The sequence below is a fragment of the Polistes canadensis genome, unplaced genomic scaffold (assembly GCF_001313835.1).
Source record: "Polistes canadensis isolate GaletaPanama2010 unplaced genomic scaffold, ASM131383v1 scaffold_106, whole genome shotgun sequence".
Lineage (NCBI taxonomy): Eukaryota > Metazoa > Arthropoda > Insecta > Hymenoptera > Vespidae > Polistes > Polistes canadensis.
Window position 1 is genome coordinate 395,283 of NW_014569653.1, and position 19,577 is coordinate 414,859.

Genomic DNA, 19,577 nt, shown 5'->3' on the forward strand with positions numbered 1-19,577 from the left:
ATATATATATATATAATAATATATATATCGGTATATATATATAAATCGGCATTAATTTTCTGGCCGATCCGATAAATGATCGAAAGAAAACGAAAAAAAAACATGGGTGTATGCACTTATGTATGCACGTAAGAAATTATACTTCTTTAGCGTATACCAAAACGAATATAATCTTAAAAATAACTTCAATTTGCGCGCGCATCGCGTAAATATCGACAACTTCGTGGTGTCGATATTTCGGTCGCATCTAACTTCACTTTCCAAAACGCGCGTCAAAAGAAGTATAACTTCAAAAAGATAAACGTGATTAAAAACAAGACGGAGAGATCGTTTATTACGAGATTCGCGATTTTAAAGTGTTTCTTTTCTCTTCTCGTGCAAATCTATGAGAGGGGGGCTAGGGGGATGGAGAAAAAAGCAAACAAGCATTTCCCTATAATGAAATTCACGAAGAAAGAAGATGAAGAAGAAGAAGAAGAAGACGACAGATCGAGGAAAAGCAAACAGAGAATCGCCTTTTCGTTTTCGAAGCGCGTTCGAACTTCTCGTCTCATTCTCGGTCCCCTACCCTCCCCTCTCCTCCTCCTCCCCCTGCTTTCATATTGTCTCTCGCTCGGTATGCAAATAAAATGCAAATACGTTTTCGCATAACGAGCAGGATGAGTGTCTTTCGAGTGTGGAATTCTCCTCTCGACGTCCGATTGATCGAACTATAACAGCCACAAGGATGGCATACGTATTTTCGAAAGGTTCCCCCTGACTAGCCAGCAGAGAGACCCCTTCTCATTTCCCCCACCCACCCCCCTCCGTCTTTCCATCGATCCAACCCAAGAGAGCGAATCAGAGAAAGACAGGGATACGACGGTCAAAGAGAATGAGACAGAGACAGAGAAACCGACTGCACATACAAATACATAAAGAAAGAGAGAACGTATAAATGTGTGTACAAATGTAGATATATAACTGTGTGTTTGTGTGAGGAGAGAGAGGTCGTATGAATATGTGTGTTAGTGTCGGGTAGAAAATAATTAGATGTATTAGTAAAAGAACGAGAGAGAGAGAATACATGTATATTGTGTATACGAGTATGCGCATTAGAGAGAGAATAATTGGATGTATAAGTATGTGTGAAGGAGTATGAGAGAGAGAGAGAGAGAGAGAGATAGGGAAGAAATATAGATGTGTGTGTGTGAGCGTGTGTATGTTTGAGAAATAAAAGGAATAAAAGCATCATAACGTTCCTAACAAGATAAAATATAGCAAAGGCTAAGAGACTCGTAATAATGTTAGTGCAAAAGGAGAAAATTGGAAAGATGAGAAAGTAAAAGGGAAATAAAAAGGTAACGAGGGAGGGAGGGAGGGAGGGAAGAAAAGGATAAAGATAGAAAGATAGAAAGATAAAGAGAAAGAGAGAGAAGAACAATGTGTGATTCATAACATGACAAGGATAGTAGAGCTCGGCAAACTATCTGAAGCTAAAATAAACCTTACTTAAATTGTACCACGTGCGACAACTGATATTGCAAGGTTTATATCCTATATAATGTTAAACTAATCCTAGGAAATCCTAGGATCCCCTTCCTACGGGATCTAAAGTTTCGATGATTAAACGCGATTCCTTCCTGTGAAATGAGAAAATTAATCCCTTCGACTATGAGTTTCCAGTTATTTCGTTCTCTCATTTTTTCTTTTTCTTTTTTTGGTCATTAATATTATTATATGTTGTTGTTGTTGTGTTTGTTGTTCTGGTACAAGAATAATAATACAAATTTAAAAAAATTGAGGAAACGATGAAAAGAGGGAAAGGAGTTGCGTGTCGCTTTGGACAACAAAAGAGGTCCGTTGAATGTTAAATTATTAAAAAGCATGAAAATTATAACGAATATAAAACGTTCAAACCACCTTTTCTCCCCGAGTGAAAAGAGATAGAGAAATAACTACGGTGCAACGGCGTTATATTCTAGAATTTTATGACGTTACCACCGCCGAGCGTAGGAAGGATTACAGAAAGAAAAAAAAAACAAAAAAAAAGAAAAGAAAATATTTTTGCGAATTACATGCACGTCGTTACCCTGGTGTTAAATTGAAAAAGAATAAAAAAAAAAAACAAAGGATAACTTGGTAAAATAATAAAACAAGGAATAAAAACAACAAACAAAGGAATACAATGAATAATGAAAAAAATGGGACGAATAGGTATATTACCATTGAACGTGTGTTTTAATAGTAACACAAAAATTTTAAATTTAAATAATAATTTTTACTTCGTACCGCTAGATGGCAATACTCGTACGGGTTCGTTCTGTTTTAAGTTTATACTACTTTCACCATTACTACTACTACTACTACTACTACTACTACACTACTAAATACTACTGTTACTATCATTTTATTTTCATTTTCTTTTAATTATATCGTTAATTATATTTATTATGGAAACATATAACCTAATTTTGTTCCTTTTTCTTTCACGATTAAATATCATTTTCTGTACACATTCGATGTTATAAGTTCGGATTATTACACTTATATTCAGTTCTAAATTCAGTCAGACCATTGAAATTAAATGACTATTGTAAGGAGTTGCAGGAGCGAAACGCGACAGCCATATATATACATATATACATGTATATATGTATTCATATATATATATATATTGCATAAAAGCTGCAACGCTTGCCACAGCTTTAATGGTCATCGTTGTAACGAGCAAATGCTTTCTAGAATGCCATTCTTCGTAGATCTCTATGTGTACATACAAGTTTTCAAAATGACTCGACGAATTTCTCAATTTCGTGAAATATATTTAAATTCAACACCGGTCCTCTCGAATTACCGTCATTCGCATGAAAACGTTATAATAAAATTTTTTCAAATATAAAATTATCGTTAAATAATTAATAATTAATAATAATAATAATAATAATACTGAATTCAATCTAGCCAGGAATAATCATAAAAATCAAATGACAATATTCAAGTTTTATGATCTAAAATACAATGGGGAACGGTTCTTTATTACCAAAGATATAAAATATTAGAAAGAGAGAGAGAGAGAAAGAGAGAGAGTAGAATAAAAGAATAATCCGATCAAAAGATCGAAAGAGATGTGTTGACGCAATAAAATATCTGGTAATAAAGAATCTAAGTCTCCTTCATATTTTTAACGATTTTCGTAGAATCTTTTACTACTACCACTAACACATTCAGTGCACCACCACCAGGAAGCACAAGTACCTAACATTGGCTGCTGTCGTAGGGATTTTTAGAATGGTGGATTATATCCAATAAAGTTGTCGATATGGTAGGAAGAACCTTTCGAATATTCTATTAAAATTCGTCGAAAATAGGAAAAATATGAGGAAAAAGCTAATCTTATATATATTCTCTCTCTCTCTCTCTCTTACTTTTTTGTATTTTTATACGTCCCATGACAATTTCCCTTATTTGAATATCTCACGAGTGCATGTAAAAGATATGTGTGACATAAAAAGAAGAATTTCTTTATAATTTATATATCATCTCATAATAGATTTATTTATTTCTATTACGAAATGGTTGGAACATGGTTCGTAGAATTGAATTTTTAGTTCGAGATATTATTATTATTATTATTATTATATTATATATTTATTAAGTTAATAATATTTGATGAAATGAATTAATCATGTGTCAGTGTTCTTATCTTACATATCATATTTGATGATATTTTTTAAATGACAGAACCAATTAAAATTGGTTATACTTATATATATATTAAATACGAAGGACGACATTAGAACTTAGGAGTATAATAATAAATGAGAAGAAGAAATATATATATATATCTATGGAGAAGAATGGAAAAGTTAATTCACGTGTTCCTTTGTACATTTCATGAGATTCTACGTCACAAGGCGAATACGAAACTGAATAACTATTAATTACCACAGAGTGGAGGAATAATTTAACGAACTTCCTTGGATTCATTCTGAACTGATCCGAGAAGCTCGATTCAGAATACGTCTGTTCTAAACCTCTCTTTCTCTCTCTTTCTCTCTCTCTCTTTCTTACTCATACTCTTCTTCTTCTTTTTATTTTTTTATTTTTCTTCTCTTCTCTTCTCTTCTCTCTACTGATCCTTTCACGAGCTCAGAAGCATCCAACCCAATTTCATGGAAATGAGATAACCGAATGGAGACGCCGTTAGAAAACTTAAATTACTTATCCGTCAGCGGTGACCAAAAGTACCAGTCGATTCTTATTCTTCGAAAGAAAGAAGAAGAAGAAAAAAAAAGAAGAAGAATAAAAGTGGTAGAAAAAATATTCGAAGGGGGAAAAAAATTGATGAAAAGAATCTTGAAAAGTACTTTTTATCTCATCGATTATATTTTTCACACTTTTTTCTCTTACTTGCGTAAAATCAAGCAAGCATATAAATTTGATATTATAATATAATGTAAATAAATAAATAAATAAAAAAATACGCAGATTCCCTATGTTATCGTCCAACCCAATAAATTTTGTTCACCTCGATAGAGAAAACAAAAAAAAAGACAAAGATTGGAAAAAGAGGATGAAAGGAATCATTATTATTCTTGCACAATAACGTCAATCGATGTTCCAGAATCATGTTGAATAATATAGCTCTAAGTTCTATTCTAACTCATAGGTCGAGCATAAATATATAATGACCCCGAACGGATTCGAATTCAACCCCGAAGTGAATGAGAATCTAGCGCGCGTGGAAAGAAATCGAAATAATTCTGCAAACTATTTTTTTTTTTTTTTCTTCCCCCCCATTATATTAGATTATTAAATCGTTAATACCACCATTATTATTACTAACCAATCATCACCCATCATAATCATCATTTATTATTATCACTTATATACACATAATTCATATACTAATCTCTCGAATCGGACTATCTCGAAAGAAATAGACGTGTATGTCTAAAGTAATTAGGTTGAATCGAATCGATATCTAATTACCATACTTGACGAGAAAGAACATGGTGTAAAAGATTAGATAATGTATATATATATATATATAAATGCTCAATTGTTATGTTGTTAGTTAGTTCAAAAAAAAAAAGAAAAGAAAAAAAAAATTAGTTTTAATTTCAATTTTGTTTTTAAAGTTTAAATCTATTGAGATAGAATATATAATAATTGTTTATTGAATTTTTCTAAAAAGGAAAATTGTATCGGAAGCCTTTCAAACTCGAAAGAGACGGAATAGTATAAATAAATAATAATATATAAATGCAACGATTATTATTATTATTCTTATTATTATTATTTTAACTATCTCGATACGAGATTGATCAAAGATTGATTATAGAAAGGTTGTATTGGAATTTCTCTATTGACAATTAGTTCGTTCGATAGTAGAACGAGAGAATAATCGAGAGGTACTTAAACGCATATTCACGCATACACACACAGATGATACATACAGTACAAGTGCACATAGATTATACGCATGCACGTGTTCAAGGTACGCACCACGAATCGGTTAACGTTTACATATATATGTGAGAGATGCAAAAGGAAAGGGGAAATGGGAATAGGGGTGGGTATAGAATAGTAATGGTGGGGAAACGTTCACTCACTCACTCACTCATTCACTCACTCATTCTCTTTCACTCTTTAATGTTAGTGGTATGAGAGGGTTTCTCGCGGAGATACTGGATTTGTCAATTTAATTAACAAGATCGTAGATTCACAAGGGCGTTATATATATATATATATATATATACACACATATATATGCAAGCATGCATGTGCATATGATGAGAGAGGAAGGGAGATGGACAGAGGTTGCATTTCGAACGCGTGTATTGCGATAATTGCGCGGCTTGCAGAAACGAATCGAAATAAATTAGTCCTGGTTTCCGCGTGGACTCGCTCGGTTACAAGCGAGAATCGGCCATTAAAATAATGTGCCAGTCAGTTTGACCACCGTCCAAGTCGATTAACGTTATTCACGTTATTCCGTTATAATTCGTTTTGTTTGTTTAACAGTTTTATATATTTTACAAAAATTTCATCCTTTTTCTCCTCATAATAATTTCCTCCTCCTTTCATTCATTCTTTCTTTATTTATTTATTTACTTACACGTTTCATATTTTAAATATCGATTTTAAATTCATTTTCTCCAATATTTTTTACCTCCCCCCGTGCGTGATTCAAGAAATTAATTAAACAAAAAAAAAGAACAAAAATTCGATCGCGCGATTAAAAACCTCAACTCGAGAAAATCGAACTGAAGGTTTTTCTCGGATTGACGACGGCATTGAATAAAATGAAATGAAATGAAATTTTGTAGAGAAAAAAAAAAGCAAAATAGAGCAATAGAGAATAAAAGAAGACGAAAATGGGGGGGAGAGAGGGGTCTCGAATTGTTTTCTTAAAATAGGGAGCGAGGGGGAGTGAGGGGGTAAGGTTCGCGTCCTCGATCACGTTGATTTAATTAAGTTGTAAAAGGGAAGGTTGGGATTTAGAGGAGACAAACGAGGATAGTCAGAAATGTTGAATAAAACGAGTAGTAGAGGAAGAAAACGAGCTTGTGGAAGACGACGTTTTCCAAGAAAGAGAAAGAGAGGGAGAGAGAGAGAGAAACGTTTGCACTACTTTTGGCAATCTTCGTCGATTAGCTCGCTTCAGTACTTTCCCCTTCCCTTGTCCCCCCCTTGTCCCCCCCTTGTCCCCTCTCCCCTCTCTTTTTCTCCATCTTACAGAGCAAACCCATTCTTCCCTTTACCGCCACTTCTTCACCCTTATCATCCTTTTCTCTCTCTCTCTCTCTTTCTATTTCTATTTCTGTTTCTCTCGCACGTTGTTGAAGTTTCCGTTTAGTAAAGCCCAAATTAAAAGGAGAAAGTAAAGTGTAGAGACGAGCGCAAACGTCGTCGTCTTCGTCGTCGTAGTTTCGTTTTCCCGACGAGTATTTCCGACGATACTCTTACTTATTTTCTATCACTATCTCTCTCTCTCTCTCTCTCTCTCTCTCTCTCTCTCTTTTGGGTAAAAACTCTTTCCTGTGACAGTACTTCGTCAGGGCCATCGGATGTTAACAATTCCCTTTTTCCTTTTTTTTTTGTTTTTTCTTTTCTCCTACCATCATTTTTTACTTATTTTTAACCTTGCCATTAAAAACTGACTTCCTCACACACACTTGTCGTTATTTTAATGTTAATATGTTTCTTTTTTTTTTTCGTTTCTTCTATCATTGAAAAAAAATGTTGATTTTTTCAATTGATTCTCCTTTACATACGTGGGTAAAACGACGTGATTTTTTTAATTTTTTTAATTATATATTTTTGATTCAACTTAAACGTTAATTTTGTAATAATATTTAGCAAATATTATTATACACTTGTTATCTCGTAATGTACGATGATAATTATATTATTGATTTTGATTGGAAACCCTAATGCGATATTGTTACAAAATTTATCGTATACCGCGTTTATACGAGGCATTTCGTGTTGTTTCTCTCATTAAAAAAAAAAACAAAAGGATTATTAACATAATGCATCTTCTCAAATCTAATCTTATCGGCGAAGAGATTATAATAACCGCCGCCGCGTTTTCGTTATTTTGCGAAATCATTATTATATTATTCGATCGATTGCATATATAATCAGTTCAACGAGCGTTTGAATTAATCTCACGAAATGGTAGGTAGGGAAAAATATAAAATATATTTTTATTTTTTTTTCTATTTATTATTATTAAAAAAAAAAAGAAAGAACAAAAATAAATAAATGAAAATTAATTAACGAGAAAATTTAAATGTACCTTTTATCTCAAAGCGAAACCTTGTTTGCCGCAATAATTTATCGTATTAAATGTTATACCACGCGAAAACAACTAAGGGTATTTTGTGACAAGTTTTTAAAAACAAAAAAAAAACAAATACCCTAGGGGAAAATATATACAATAAAAAAAAAAAGAAAAAAAGAAAAAAAGAAAATAGGGAAAAAAAGGAAACATTACAAAACAAGTATATAAAAGGGGAAAATTAAAAAGTTCGTTTTAAACTGAACGCGATATCGAGGCCACGAAAAAGAAATGCATATACATATATACGTGGTATATATGATACATATATACTTATGTATATATGCGAGGGGACACTAAAAATAATACGCAACAATTTAGCAGACTCGAGGAAGGTTAAAAAGCTGTTCAAGCTCGCGACCTTGTGAATTTACGAGGACCCTGCTCAGCCCTGGTTATAGTGATGATGGTAATGGTGGTAGTTGTAGTGGTGGTGGTGGTGGTGGTGCTTGGTATATTCGTGGATCGATAAAAAGCCGACTGGTGTTTCTTGTACGTTGAAGAAACACGGAATACGGTTTGATACTAAACGCTACGACCCTATGGGAAAAGAAGAAATCAACTATGTATATGTGGGTGTATATGTTTTTTTACCCTCTTTTATTTTCTTCTTTTTTTTTATTCCTTTCATGTATAACTACTATACCTAACCTCTTTTCGGACCCTTCCCCTTCCCCCTCTTCCCTCCCTCCTTCCTTCCTTCCTTCCTCTTATATTATTTTTCTTTGTTCTTTCACCCTTCGCAAAACGAGATACATAAAATCTCTTTTTCTTATTCTATTCTATCCAATCGATCTTTTTCCTTTTTTTTTGTCTTTTTTTTTTTTATTTCTCGAAAAACAAATTGTTTGGACTCTCTATGTAAAACAAATTCCTCCACCCACCCACCTTCCCTCCCTCCCTCCCTCCCTGCCAGCCGTCTACTCTTTCTTCTTTCTTTTATCCATCCTCTCAACCACGAAACTTCCTGGCAACAAAAACTACCACCTTCGCTGCTAGACGGAATCGGATATTGGAATGTTGCCGATAAATCATACATCCCTCTACTGTATCACTTACGTTCTCTTATATATATATAGAGAGAGTAGTATTGTAAATTTTGTGCTCTCACGATAGGACAAAAAAACAAAAAGAAGAAGAAGAATAATAAGAAGAAACAATTTCGATTTACTTCGATGAAATAAAAAACTATGTACATAAATTTATATTTTCTCTTTATATAATATATCATCGATCAATAACGTAGCTTTATTAATCTTCTTTACTTATTATTATTATAATTATCTTCTTAAATTAAATCTTGAAAAAGAAAAAAGAAAAATAGAAACTGAACTTCTTTTTTTTTTTAATAATCGTACATAAACAATAAAATAACGACAGAGTTTCCTTTATTTTTTTAATGTGTATAATAATTTAAAGAATCTTATTTTTTTTTTTTACTTACCTTAGCACGCTTGGTATATTTGAGATAACGATAGTGATGATTGTCATAGTTGAAATCTCTTGGTGTAAGGGTGAAGTCATGATTGCGACCCATTTTTCCCATGAGCGATTTTTGACGTTGCGTTTGAGTTTTCTTCGAATGCGTACGCAAATCTGTACCTGCGAGAAAAAAACAGAAGAAATAAGAAAAATAATAAAACACATACGCAAATTTTATTTAACCTTTTTTTTCTTTTTTTTTTCACATACATACATACATACATACATGCATACATACATCCATGCATACATACATGTATATATAGAAAAATATGAATATGAGAAACAAATTCGCGTTGTAACCTCGTTAATAAATGCACTTTTCTAAATATATGCGCAAGCGAGCTTCCAAACGAAACGGATGAACGAACGAACGAACGGAAATGTGGAACACTGATTGCGACTCGACGAAGCGTAATTTCATTTATTCTTGGTACCCGATGAAAGTACTTGATTCGTTCTACGTACCAGCATCTGAATCATAAATACTGATAAATTGTACGTTAAAAGAAGAAGAAGAAGAAGAAGAAGAAGATAGAAAATGATCGTAGAAAAGGTAGAACGAGTTAGATATGTTGGTGTGATGGTAGTGGTAGTGGTGGTAATGGTTACCTGTAAAGAAGCAAGCTAACAAATTCTTTTTTTATCCTTATCCTCAAAAGAAAACTTGCAACGTGTGACATTCGTCATACTCTTATTTTTTTTTTTTCTTTTTTTTCCTTTTCAATCCTCAACCGACTCTTCGAGTTGATTTTTTAATTACCCTCCGTCCCACCCACCCCCACGTTTGAATGGAATTATTAATTAAATGAGAATTACCGAACCTTTTTCTTTTTTTTTTCTTCTTTCTTTCTTTCTCTTCTTCTTTTTCTTCTTTTTTGGGATAGAAAAAATTTGCGTTGAACTTAAACAGGAATATATATATATTATATGTACGTAATTATTATTAATTATTATTAATATTATGAAATATCACACATCACGCGGAGAATTGTGCATATTTTTATTTCGTCAAATGCACGAAAGAAGAAAATAAAAAAAATATATATCTACATATATATTTATCGATTCGATTGTAGTGTATGTCCGATAAATATTCTATTTATCGTTGTTAATACATCGAAAAACGAGGCCGATGACAATTCATTAACCGCTTTACAAACAAATTCCCGTTTTAAAATTAACATTCGCTCGGGGAGAATTGGTTTACGCCTAAAGCCATGTACCAACAGTAACAGCACACCCCTATCTACCTACCACCCACCCACCCTTTCCACGCTGCTGTGATTTTTAAACAAATGCCGTAGCAACGTAAATACGTACAAAAAAAAAGAAAGAAAAAGAGAGAGAGAGAGAAAATTAGCTTTGCTTGAACAAAATTTAATCATATCCTACCTTCCTTCTTCTCTTCCTTCAACCCTCTCCCCTCCCCTCCCCCATTCACTCCTCGTAATTTTTTTTAAACAAAAAACTTAGTCGTGAAAAAGTTCGTTCAAGTGTTAAAATCGTTTGACGAAAATCGTGACTTTTAAATCGATTAATTTATCGATTGGAAATTTATTATTATTATTATTATTATTATTTAATAAATTCTAAAGATAAATAATATTGGAACTCTTGATTGAAAAGTACTGAGATTCGATTAAAGAAATAAGTACTTGTATATTTTTTTCTTTTTTGAAATAAAAACTTAATTGACCGAAAAAGAAAGAAAAAATAAAACACTGTTTTCAGGTTGAACTGAAATCTTTTCAACCCAATCTACGTAAGCGCGGTTACAGTAATATTATACAATCGATTAAGAGAGAGGTACGAGTAAATATAATATCATGGATATTTTTTTTTTTGAAAAATACGAAAAAGATTCGAAGACCGACAATTCGAGTGAGTAAGAAAGAGAGAGAAAAAAAAAAGAAAACAGAATAAAATATTTTTCTAACGGGTATTAAACGAGAACTTACGTGAGAATAAATCATTTTCAAATACCACGAAGTACCTCTTACCCCTTACTATATATATATATATTTAATATTGTGTATTTATAATGAGCACATATAACCAAGAAGGAATGTAAACTAAGTTCTCTGGTTTGTTTCAATGAATATTATATTTGCTTTAGTCAAGCATCGTCAAAGATTCAAATAAAGCGTTTTTTGCATTATTTAAGAGTAACAAGGAAGGATGTCATGGTTGCAATCCTAATATTATAACGATATCCGTACACGTATCCGTACGAATACCAGTACATATATACCAGTATATTATAGGTGTAAAAAACTTCTAAAAAATGTTGATAAGATTGATCGTTATAATAATATGAAATATTAATATAAGTTAAATTACAAATTATACGAGATGATTTTTTAATTATTAAATCAAATGGATATCGTTTAATATACATTAATTATTATTAAACATTATAAACAATTTTTCGTGAAAAATTTTCAACGATCTTTATACGTATGACATTTTATTTTCATATTCGTGCATAGAATACACCTGACACTTGCTTCTTTTTTAGTCCAGTAAATGTCTAAGACACATTCTGTATATTATAAGAGAATATATATATATATGAGTATGAAAAAGGATATAATAAATTGTGCAATAAATCCTTAGTTCATTCGCTTGCTTGCCTGTTTGCTTGCTTGCTTGCTTGCTTACTTTCTCGCATACTTCCATACTCGTCGCATATTCGCATACTCGCGTAAGATAAGCGCAGTCTCATATGAAATCCAATTACACGTATTTTGCATGGCCACTTGATGGCACCGAGGCAAGCAACCAACCAACCAGCATTATACTCCGCATGACGTTGCTCATTATGCAAATATCATTCTTGTTTACGACGTAGACCAAAGATGATACCACCGATTAGAAATTTCAACGAAAATTTCTTCATTCTTTTACTCTGCGTAACTTGTTCATATATTGTATTTATAAAGAAGAAGAAGAAGAAAAAAAAAAGAAAGAAAGAAACGAAGAAAACCGTAAACAAACAAATTTTTCTACGATCATTTATTATACTCGAATAAAATTAAAAAAAAAAATTAAAACCACCCCCGCGCACAAGTTCAAAAATTAATTATATTATTTTTATAATATAATTATATAGTTAATATTTAATTATTATACAAGTTCAATATAATTATAAATATTTTTCCAAAAGGTTTCGAAAAATTAAAAACGAAACGCGTGTTGTATAAATAATAATACGATGCGGATGAATAATTTCGTTTTTTCTCTCTCTTTTTTTCTTTTTCTTTTTTTATTTTCATTTATTTGATAGATCTAATAATTTGCGGTTAAGCGTGTTAGTTCACGGTGAAAATGTACAAATCGTTTGGATTTTATCGTCTCTCTCTCTCTCTCTCTCTCTTTGTTTCTACATTTTGCAAACCCGTCGACGAGATGCGAAATAATATTTTCCGACGCGCGTTATATTTTCTTTTCTGCACTTTTTTTTTCTTCTTTTTCTATTTCCAACCATTCATCATGAATATTATAATCGTGCGTTAAACATTCATTTCTACGACTCGATGATTTTTTTTTTCATGATATATTCATTCAGGGTTGCATTTATAGTTTGCATTTATCTATCCGTCTGTCATACCGTTGTTACCACGCGCGCGCGTATCTCTACGCGTGATGGATGTGTGTATGTGCGTGTGTACTTACCAACTACGACATCGTAACCCTTCTCTTGATTTAATCGGTTGTTACACAGGTTTCTGTATTTATACATAATACATGCATACATACGCGCAAGTACACACAAACACACACACACCACACATATACCAACATACAAACATAAGTTAGAATACGTACGTACGTATGTACATATATACGTAAAGCGTATTGTAGGCGTGACCCCACGACGGTTATTGTTCTAACGGGTTACTATGAATATTCATGCAAATCAGCATATCGTCAGATGCATAGGGAAATGCGAACAGATGTAAATACAATGGGGGGGGGGGCGAGGGTAGCGGGATATATTCCTCCCCCGTTAACTTGGAATTTATTATGGCCAACTAAGAATCCTTCGATCCATATTTTATCATTTTTACAACATTATTACGCGAATTTTTATTTATAATCCATACTCTCCTCCTCCCCCCACAACCTACAGCCCATTCTCCACTTCCTTGAAATTGATTTTTTTTTCTTTCACCGTTCGTAACATCATTGTCTATTACTTTTTTTATTTCTCCATTTTTTCCTTTTTATTATTCGATATTAAATTTAAAAGAAAATCATCTATATAAAAAAAAAATAATAAGTTAAGAATATCGCGAGTTTAGTTTCATTTAAAAAAATGAAAGAAAGAAAATAAATACAATTGCTTCGAATGAATTAAGTAACGAGTGTGAGTACACAAAAGGAAAAAAAAAACAAGTTCATTAAAATAATATTTCCAGTTAACGTTTCTTCGTATATAATAATAATTAACGTTAAACACCACGTGAGAAGGAAAGGTAAAAAGCATAGAAATTATTTTCGAGTTAACTATGTAATAGTAGTAGTAATAATAATTATTCTTTCGAAATATTGACGTTGACACGAAAGAAGGTGGGAGTGGGTGGAAGGGGTGGGCCTTACGCAAGAGGACGAGAAAAAAAAAAAGAAAAAAGAATCATTTGGTGTTAGTGCTCACCTTTGCACGGACAGAAACCTTTGCAGGTAATGTGGACGGAGGTATGGTGAATACAATTGTGGTATTCCAAACGACACGGCGAGCTGTACGTACGATTGTCGCTTCCGCAGAGGAACGTTGGTTTCACCACAGGACATTCCTGGCACCTAAGGAAAATAACAGACAAAAACAAATACAAAAGTATGGTATGGTATTATTATGTCGACTTTATCGTCCCTTTTATTTCGATAATAAAATCCATTCGTGTCTGCTTCTACGACTAGTAACAAAAAAAAAAACAAAATCAATACGAGAAAACGATAAAAAGTGATTCCATATCGTAGCTTATGATTTTATTTATTTTTCTTTTCTTAGTTTTCTTCTTCTATTTCATAGAAAATATAATACGCGTTTAATATTTAATTAAAATGATTTTATTAATAATAATAATAATAATGTTAGAAACAACGAATTGCGTTTCATTATCAAATTCAAACCTCTTTCATTTCTAATAATTAAATCTTATTGTGGGTGTACGCGTGTAAATAAATTTCTTCGTAAAAAAGAAAATACTATATATATATTATTATTATAATTATATGCGTATATATGTATATATAAGTCCATTTCATAGAAAATATAATATATTTAATATTTATTTAAAATGATTTTATTAATAATAATAATGTTAGAAACAACGAATTACGTTTCATTATCAAATTCAAAGCTTTAATTTCTAATAATTAAATTTTATTGTGAGTGTACGCGTGTAAATAAATTTCTTCGCAAAAAAGAAAATACTATATATATATTATTATTATAATGATATGCGGATATATATGTATATATAAGAATAACGTATAAGTAGTATCGCGTGAAATCGCATTATGCCAATGTCGAGGGAAGAATTTTCGGCTTTTAGAACGTTGCGGTTCGTGCGGATTGCTCGTAGTAACTTTTCTAATTTCAAAAGTACGCGCGCGCGAGTGCACTATTTCAAACCAAACCCTTTACCGCGTCCTACCCCCCTCCCCCTCATACCCTTTTTTGCTCCACCTCCTCCTCCTCCTCCTCGTTCTCTTTTATCCTCCTAGCTATTGCAGTTCTCCAAAAGCATCGGCACTCAGTCGAAAATTCTTCGAACGGAAGTCACGTAATTAAGGGATGCTTATAGGCCACGAAAAGAAATAAAATAAAAGGGAGAAGGGTGAGAGAGAGAGAATTGCACGGTATACTAATCGACGGTCGCATAAAATCGTGAAGAATTTTAATATCGTTTCGGCTAAAAAGTTTTCTACTTTTTGACCATGTAATAATTATTGTGTATAATACATAAGTGTGTGTGTTTGTATATGTGTATGATGTGTATATATGAAATATAATATACGATACTGTAGAGAATCTTTTCAAGTTTCCGCTATTCATCGAAATTCAGTTTGTTCGTTTGATTATCAATGATAAATTTATGAATTCTTATTCTTTATGGCAATTATATTTTGTAAGGTTTATTTTTTTTTTTTTTTTTTTGAGGGAAGGGAGCGAGGATTTTTTCGAACATGAAACGTATTAAAAAAAAAAAGAAAAGAAAAAAGAAGGAAAGAGAAAGAGAGAAACGAATAGTGGAAGAGAAAAAAAAAATGTATGTTAACGTGATCAGCGTTACGAACGAAGAGAATAATTTTCACAAAGATCGGTAGGAGATGACGCGTAATAATCGATTAACTCTTTTCAATGTAGCATGTTCTTTGAATTACAAAGAGTTGCTTAACAAAAAAAAATAAAAAAAAAAAAAAACAGAAAAAAAAGATACAATGTCTATCGTTATATATTTCTTTTTTTTCTTTTTCCTATATATATAATAAAAATAAAAATCGAATTCGAGTCGAAATAAAAGTAAAATTATAAAAAAAAAAAAGAAAAAAAGAAAACAATCCTCAGAATTTCGTATTTTCGAAGAAAAAAGGAGAACAGTAATAATAGTAGTAGCATGAAAATCTTTTCTAACAAAAATGACGGGGGTGGTTAGGAAGAGGGGAGAAAAAAAAAGGAATTGAGGTACGTTGGTTGTGAACATTTTCATCGGGGAGGATTTTTGTGTCACGCTCACGTTCTTCTACGACGATCATCGTTTTCGACGTCGTCGTTTTTAACGAACGTGTCTCGTTAACCCGTCCCTACGCTCGTTTCCCTTCATCGTTCTGGGGTTGGTTCTATGAAAAAAAAAAAAAAAGAAAAAAACGAATGAAGAAAATAGTAGTAGTATGACTATGATGGTGGTCTACCCTCCTCGTCCTCTTGCTCCTCCCCTCTCCCCCCTTACTCCTTCTTTTTTAATTCTATTTCTTTCTCTTTTTTTTCTTTTTTTTTCTCTCTCACTCTCACATCGTTAAACTCCCTTCCCCCCTACCCCACGGTATTAAAGATTTTGATTTGGTGCTAACAAATCTTTTAACTGTAAATCTATGACTCGTAATTTCGTGGTGGTGGTGGTGGTGATGGTGGTGATGGTGTCACGTTAAAACGGATAAACGAGGAAGTCTGCCAGTGCAACACCATACTTCTCTAGGAAAAGCTACCTAACGCCTTAACCTAGTACCTAGTAGGGAAGCTTTTCTTCGAAACAAGCTTGCGAGTAGACGTTAAATTAACTTAATTACCATGATGCTCTATGTTTTAACTAATTACACGTTTGCCAGATACCGCTAATTTTAGAAGGAGAGACGTTTCTTCGTATCACCCCCCTTACCCTTCTTCCTTTTCCTCAGTACAAATCTATTGTACTGTCACATTTCAAATCAAACTTATGTGTTCTATGTATTTTACTTTTTATTTGATATATTAATGAATGAAATATTATTTATAGTAGAGTAGAAAAAATATGATATTATACTATACATATATATATATATATATCACGATCTATCGATTATCATCGATGATTTTATATTCGATAAAAAAATCTCATTTGATTTGTTTTTTCTCGATTGATATTCATAATGCCAAAGTATGCGTACTATACACGGTAGAAACATTAAGTTTATCATTTAGAATTTCAAAAACATATATATTTTATTGATAAAATAATAGAAAATATGATAATTACGATCTTATTTCGAACATTTTTATCTTTCATAATAATACAAAAAGAAAAAATGACAAATTTGTCGTAATTCGTATTAAATTTTAAAAAAGATTTATTGTTCACCCTGTATTAAGAGATAGAAAATGTGACAAGTATAATTGTTTAACTTAAGAAATATAAAGTCATATAGTAGATAGATAATGCACGTGCCAATCTCCTTTTAATATATCTCTCTCTCTCTCTTTTTCTCTCTTTATTTCTTTTCTTTTTTTTTTTTTATTTCTTTTTTTCTTTGTCAGCACTCTTCGACAAGAGTATGTCGAGTTAAGACAAGAGTGGTTTGCTCGAGAAGCATCGAAACTTTTCGCCAAATGGCATTTGCAATTTCCACCCCCTTTTCTTTGTTAGACGAAACTATTCATTCTTTTTCTTCCTTTTTTTTTTCTTTTTCTTCCTTTATTTCTTTTCTTTTGATCGTGTGCAAACTCGTAACAACTATTATTGCTTCGGAAAATTATTTTTCAAGTATTATATAGATTTATATATATATATCTTTTAAAGTTTCTTTTTAGTATGTAAACAATTTTTCAAATTAATTTTCTTCAACAATAAATTTGATAAATCTAGTAGTATATAACAAAGTATTCGAATAATTATTTTTTTCATAAAATAAACAATTTCCTTTTTGTAATATTATATTAATATACACGTTAATTAATTATTCTTATTATTATTTTTATATAATGATCGTGTGATTTGTAAATAAAATGATCTATGTATAGATAAAAAAAATGAAGAGAGAGAGAAAGAGAGAGATACACAATTTATACAATTGCACGTCATATAAATATACATAATACCGTATATCAGAGATTTATTAGTATTATTTCAGTAAAATATGTGAAAAAGGATAACGCGTTAACGTTAATCCTTCTCCACATTTGTTGTTGTAATCGTAGTTGATAAAAAGAAAAAAAAAGGATAAATTTAAATTAAGAAAAATAGCAACGTTATAACCGCAAATGATTGATGCCTCGATTCTTCTACGTGTATCACACCACCATCACAACCACCACACAACCATCACCCACTCACACTATTGTTTCGCGCATATTTAATTCCTCTAATTTTCCTTTTTAACGTTCAAAACCGGCTCGAAAAGCAAATCCATTTTATTTCTCATCCAATCCTTCCATTACTCGCTTTAACATTTTCTCTTCCACGCATATAAACGTCGAAATATATAACCGCGTATTCGTTCGTTCTATCTTTTCTCATCACAAAAAGCTCACGCAAAGTGCTTTCTTGCGTTTGACGAAAAAATAAAAGAGGAAAAATAAAAGAAATTGAAATAAATAAATAAAAATAGATTGAATTGTAAAAACACGTTGGCCCGTGTATCCTTTGAAGAAAAAGAAAAAGAAAAAGAAGAAGAAGAAAATAAAAAAAAAAAAGGAAAAATACAAAATATAATAGCGATAAAATAAAATACAAAATAATAAATAAAAACAACCACGGCGAGAAATGAAAAAAGAAACCAATACCACCACCACCCACCACCACCACCACCACTCCCCATACCTTACTGTTATTCTCATCGAGCTAGTTTTCCTTCGATGCCAAGCTTTTTCCGAACTTTTGATTTACGCGTTCTCGATGGTATTCCATGAATACCAAATGTAATCCTCCCTTTTCAACCTTTTCTTCAATCGCGCGCCGTTTCTCGTATACCTACCTAAACCACCCACGCCCCCTCTTCCCTTTCCCAAACTCTCTCTCTCTTTCTATTTCTCTTTTATTTTTCTCTTGATCATAGTCAACTACTCTTCAGAATCTTGCATTGAATCGAATTCGACGAAGTTTGCGTTTCAATCGTACTATTCTCGATGTTACTACAAACGACTAGACGAGCACAAGATGCTTTTTTTCCTCCCACTCTCTCACCCCCATTTCCCATTCCCCTAGATATGACGACCTACATACACGTATACGTGTTGTACACGTATATTTTTTGGGGTGGAAGGGAAGTGAAGTCGGGCAGAACGAAAGAAGCAGCGATTTTCCTCTACTTACTCTGGAATCCTCCCACTCACTCCCTTTTCCCCCTCACACTACGCCCACCCTTCACCCCATTCTTTTCTCTTTTTTAAACGAGAACGGACGTATTATACATCTCCTACGTGAGACTACTCTCTCTTCTAACTTTAACGTTATATGAAAAGTTTTTCATTTTTTCCTGACTAAATTTATAAAACGGATAAATATTAGGTGTACAAATAAGTTTCCGCCGTTTTAATGTAAATAGCGCGGCGCGGAGTCTCCGTTAACTTTCGCAGATGATGTCCTGCTTAAAAATTAGTTTGGAAGTTTAAGAACAACGTAACCTATTAATATTATTGATTTCATATTGGTAAAATATAATTTTTTTTAGTTGAAAMTGTCYAAATTTGAGCCAAATAAGCGTCATTTGCGGGAAATATTAGTTTACTTCTTTAATATAAAGAAATCTGCTGCTGAGGCGCATCGTTTGCTTGTAGAAGCAT

At 32.2% G+C, this 19,577-nt stretch overlaps 1 protein-coding gene across 1 annotated transcript in view; it reads right to left on the minus strand.

The window, feature by feature from the left end:
* Window positions 1-19,577, minus strand: part of LOC106787569 (testican-2) — a 116,059-nt gene that overhangs the window by 2,158 nt on the left and 94,324 nt on the right. The window contains exons 5-6 of the mRNA XM_014750012.1: window positions 13,974-14,119; window positions 9,276-9,433 (exon numbers count right to left, since the gene is read on the minus strand). Of these exons, the coding sequence (XP_014605498.1) occupies window positions 9,276-9,433; window positions 13,974-14,119 (304 nt within the window). The remainder of the gene's footprint in view (window positions 1-9,275; window positions 9,434-13,973; window positions 14,120-19,577) is intronic.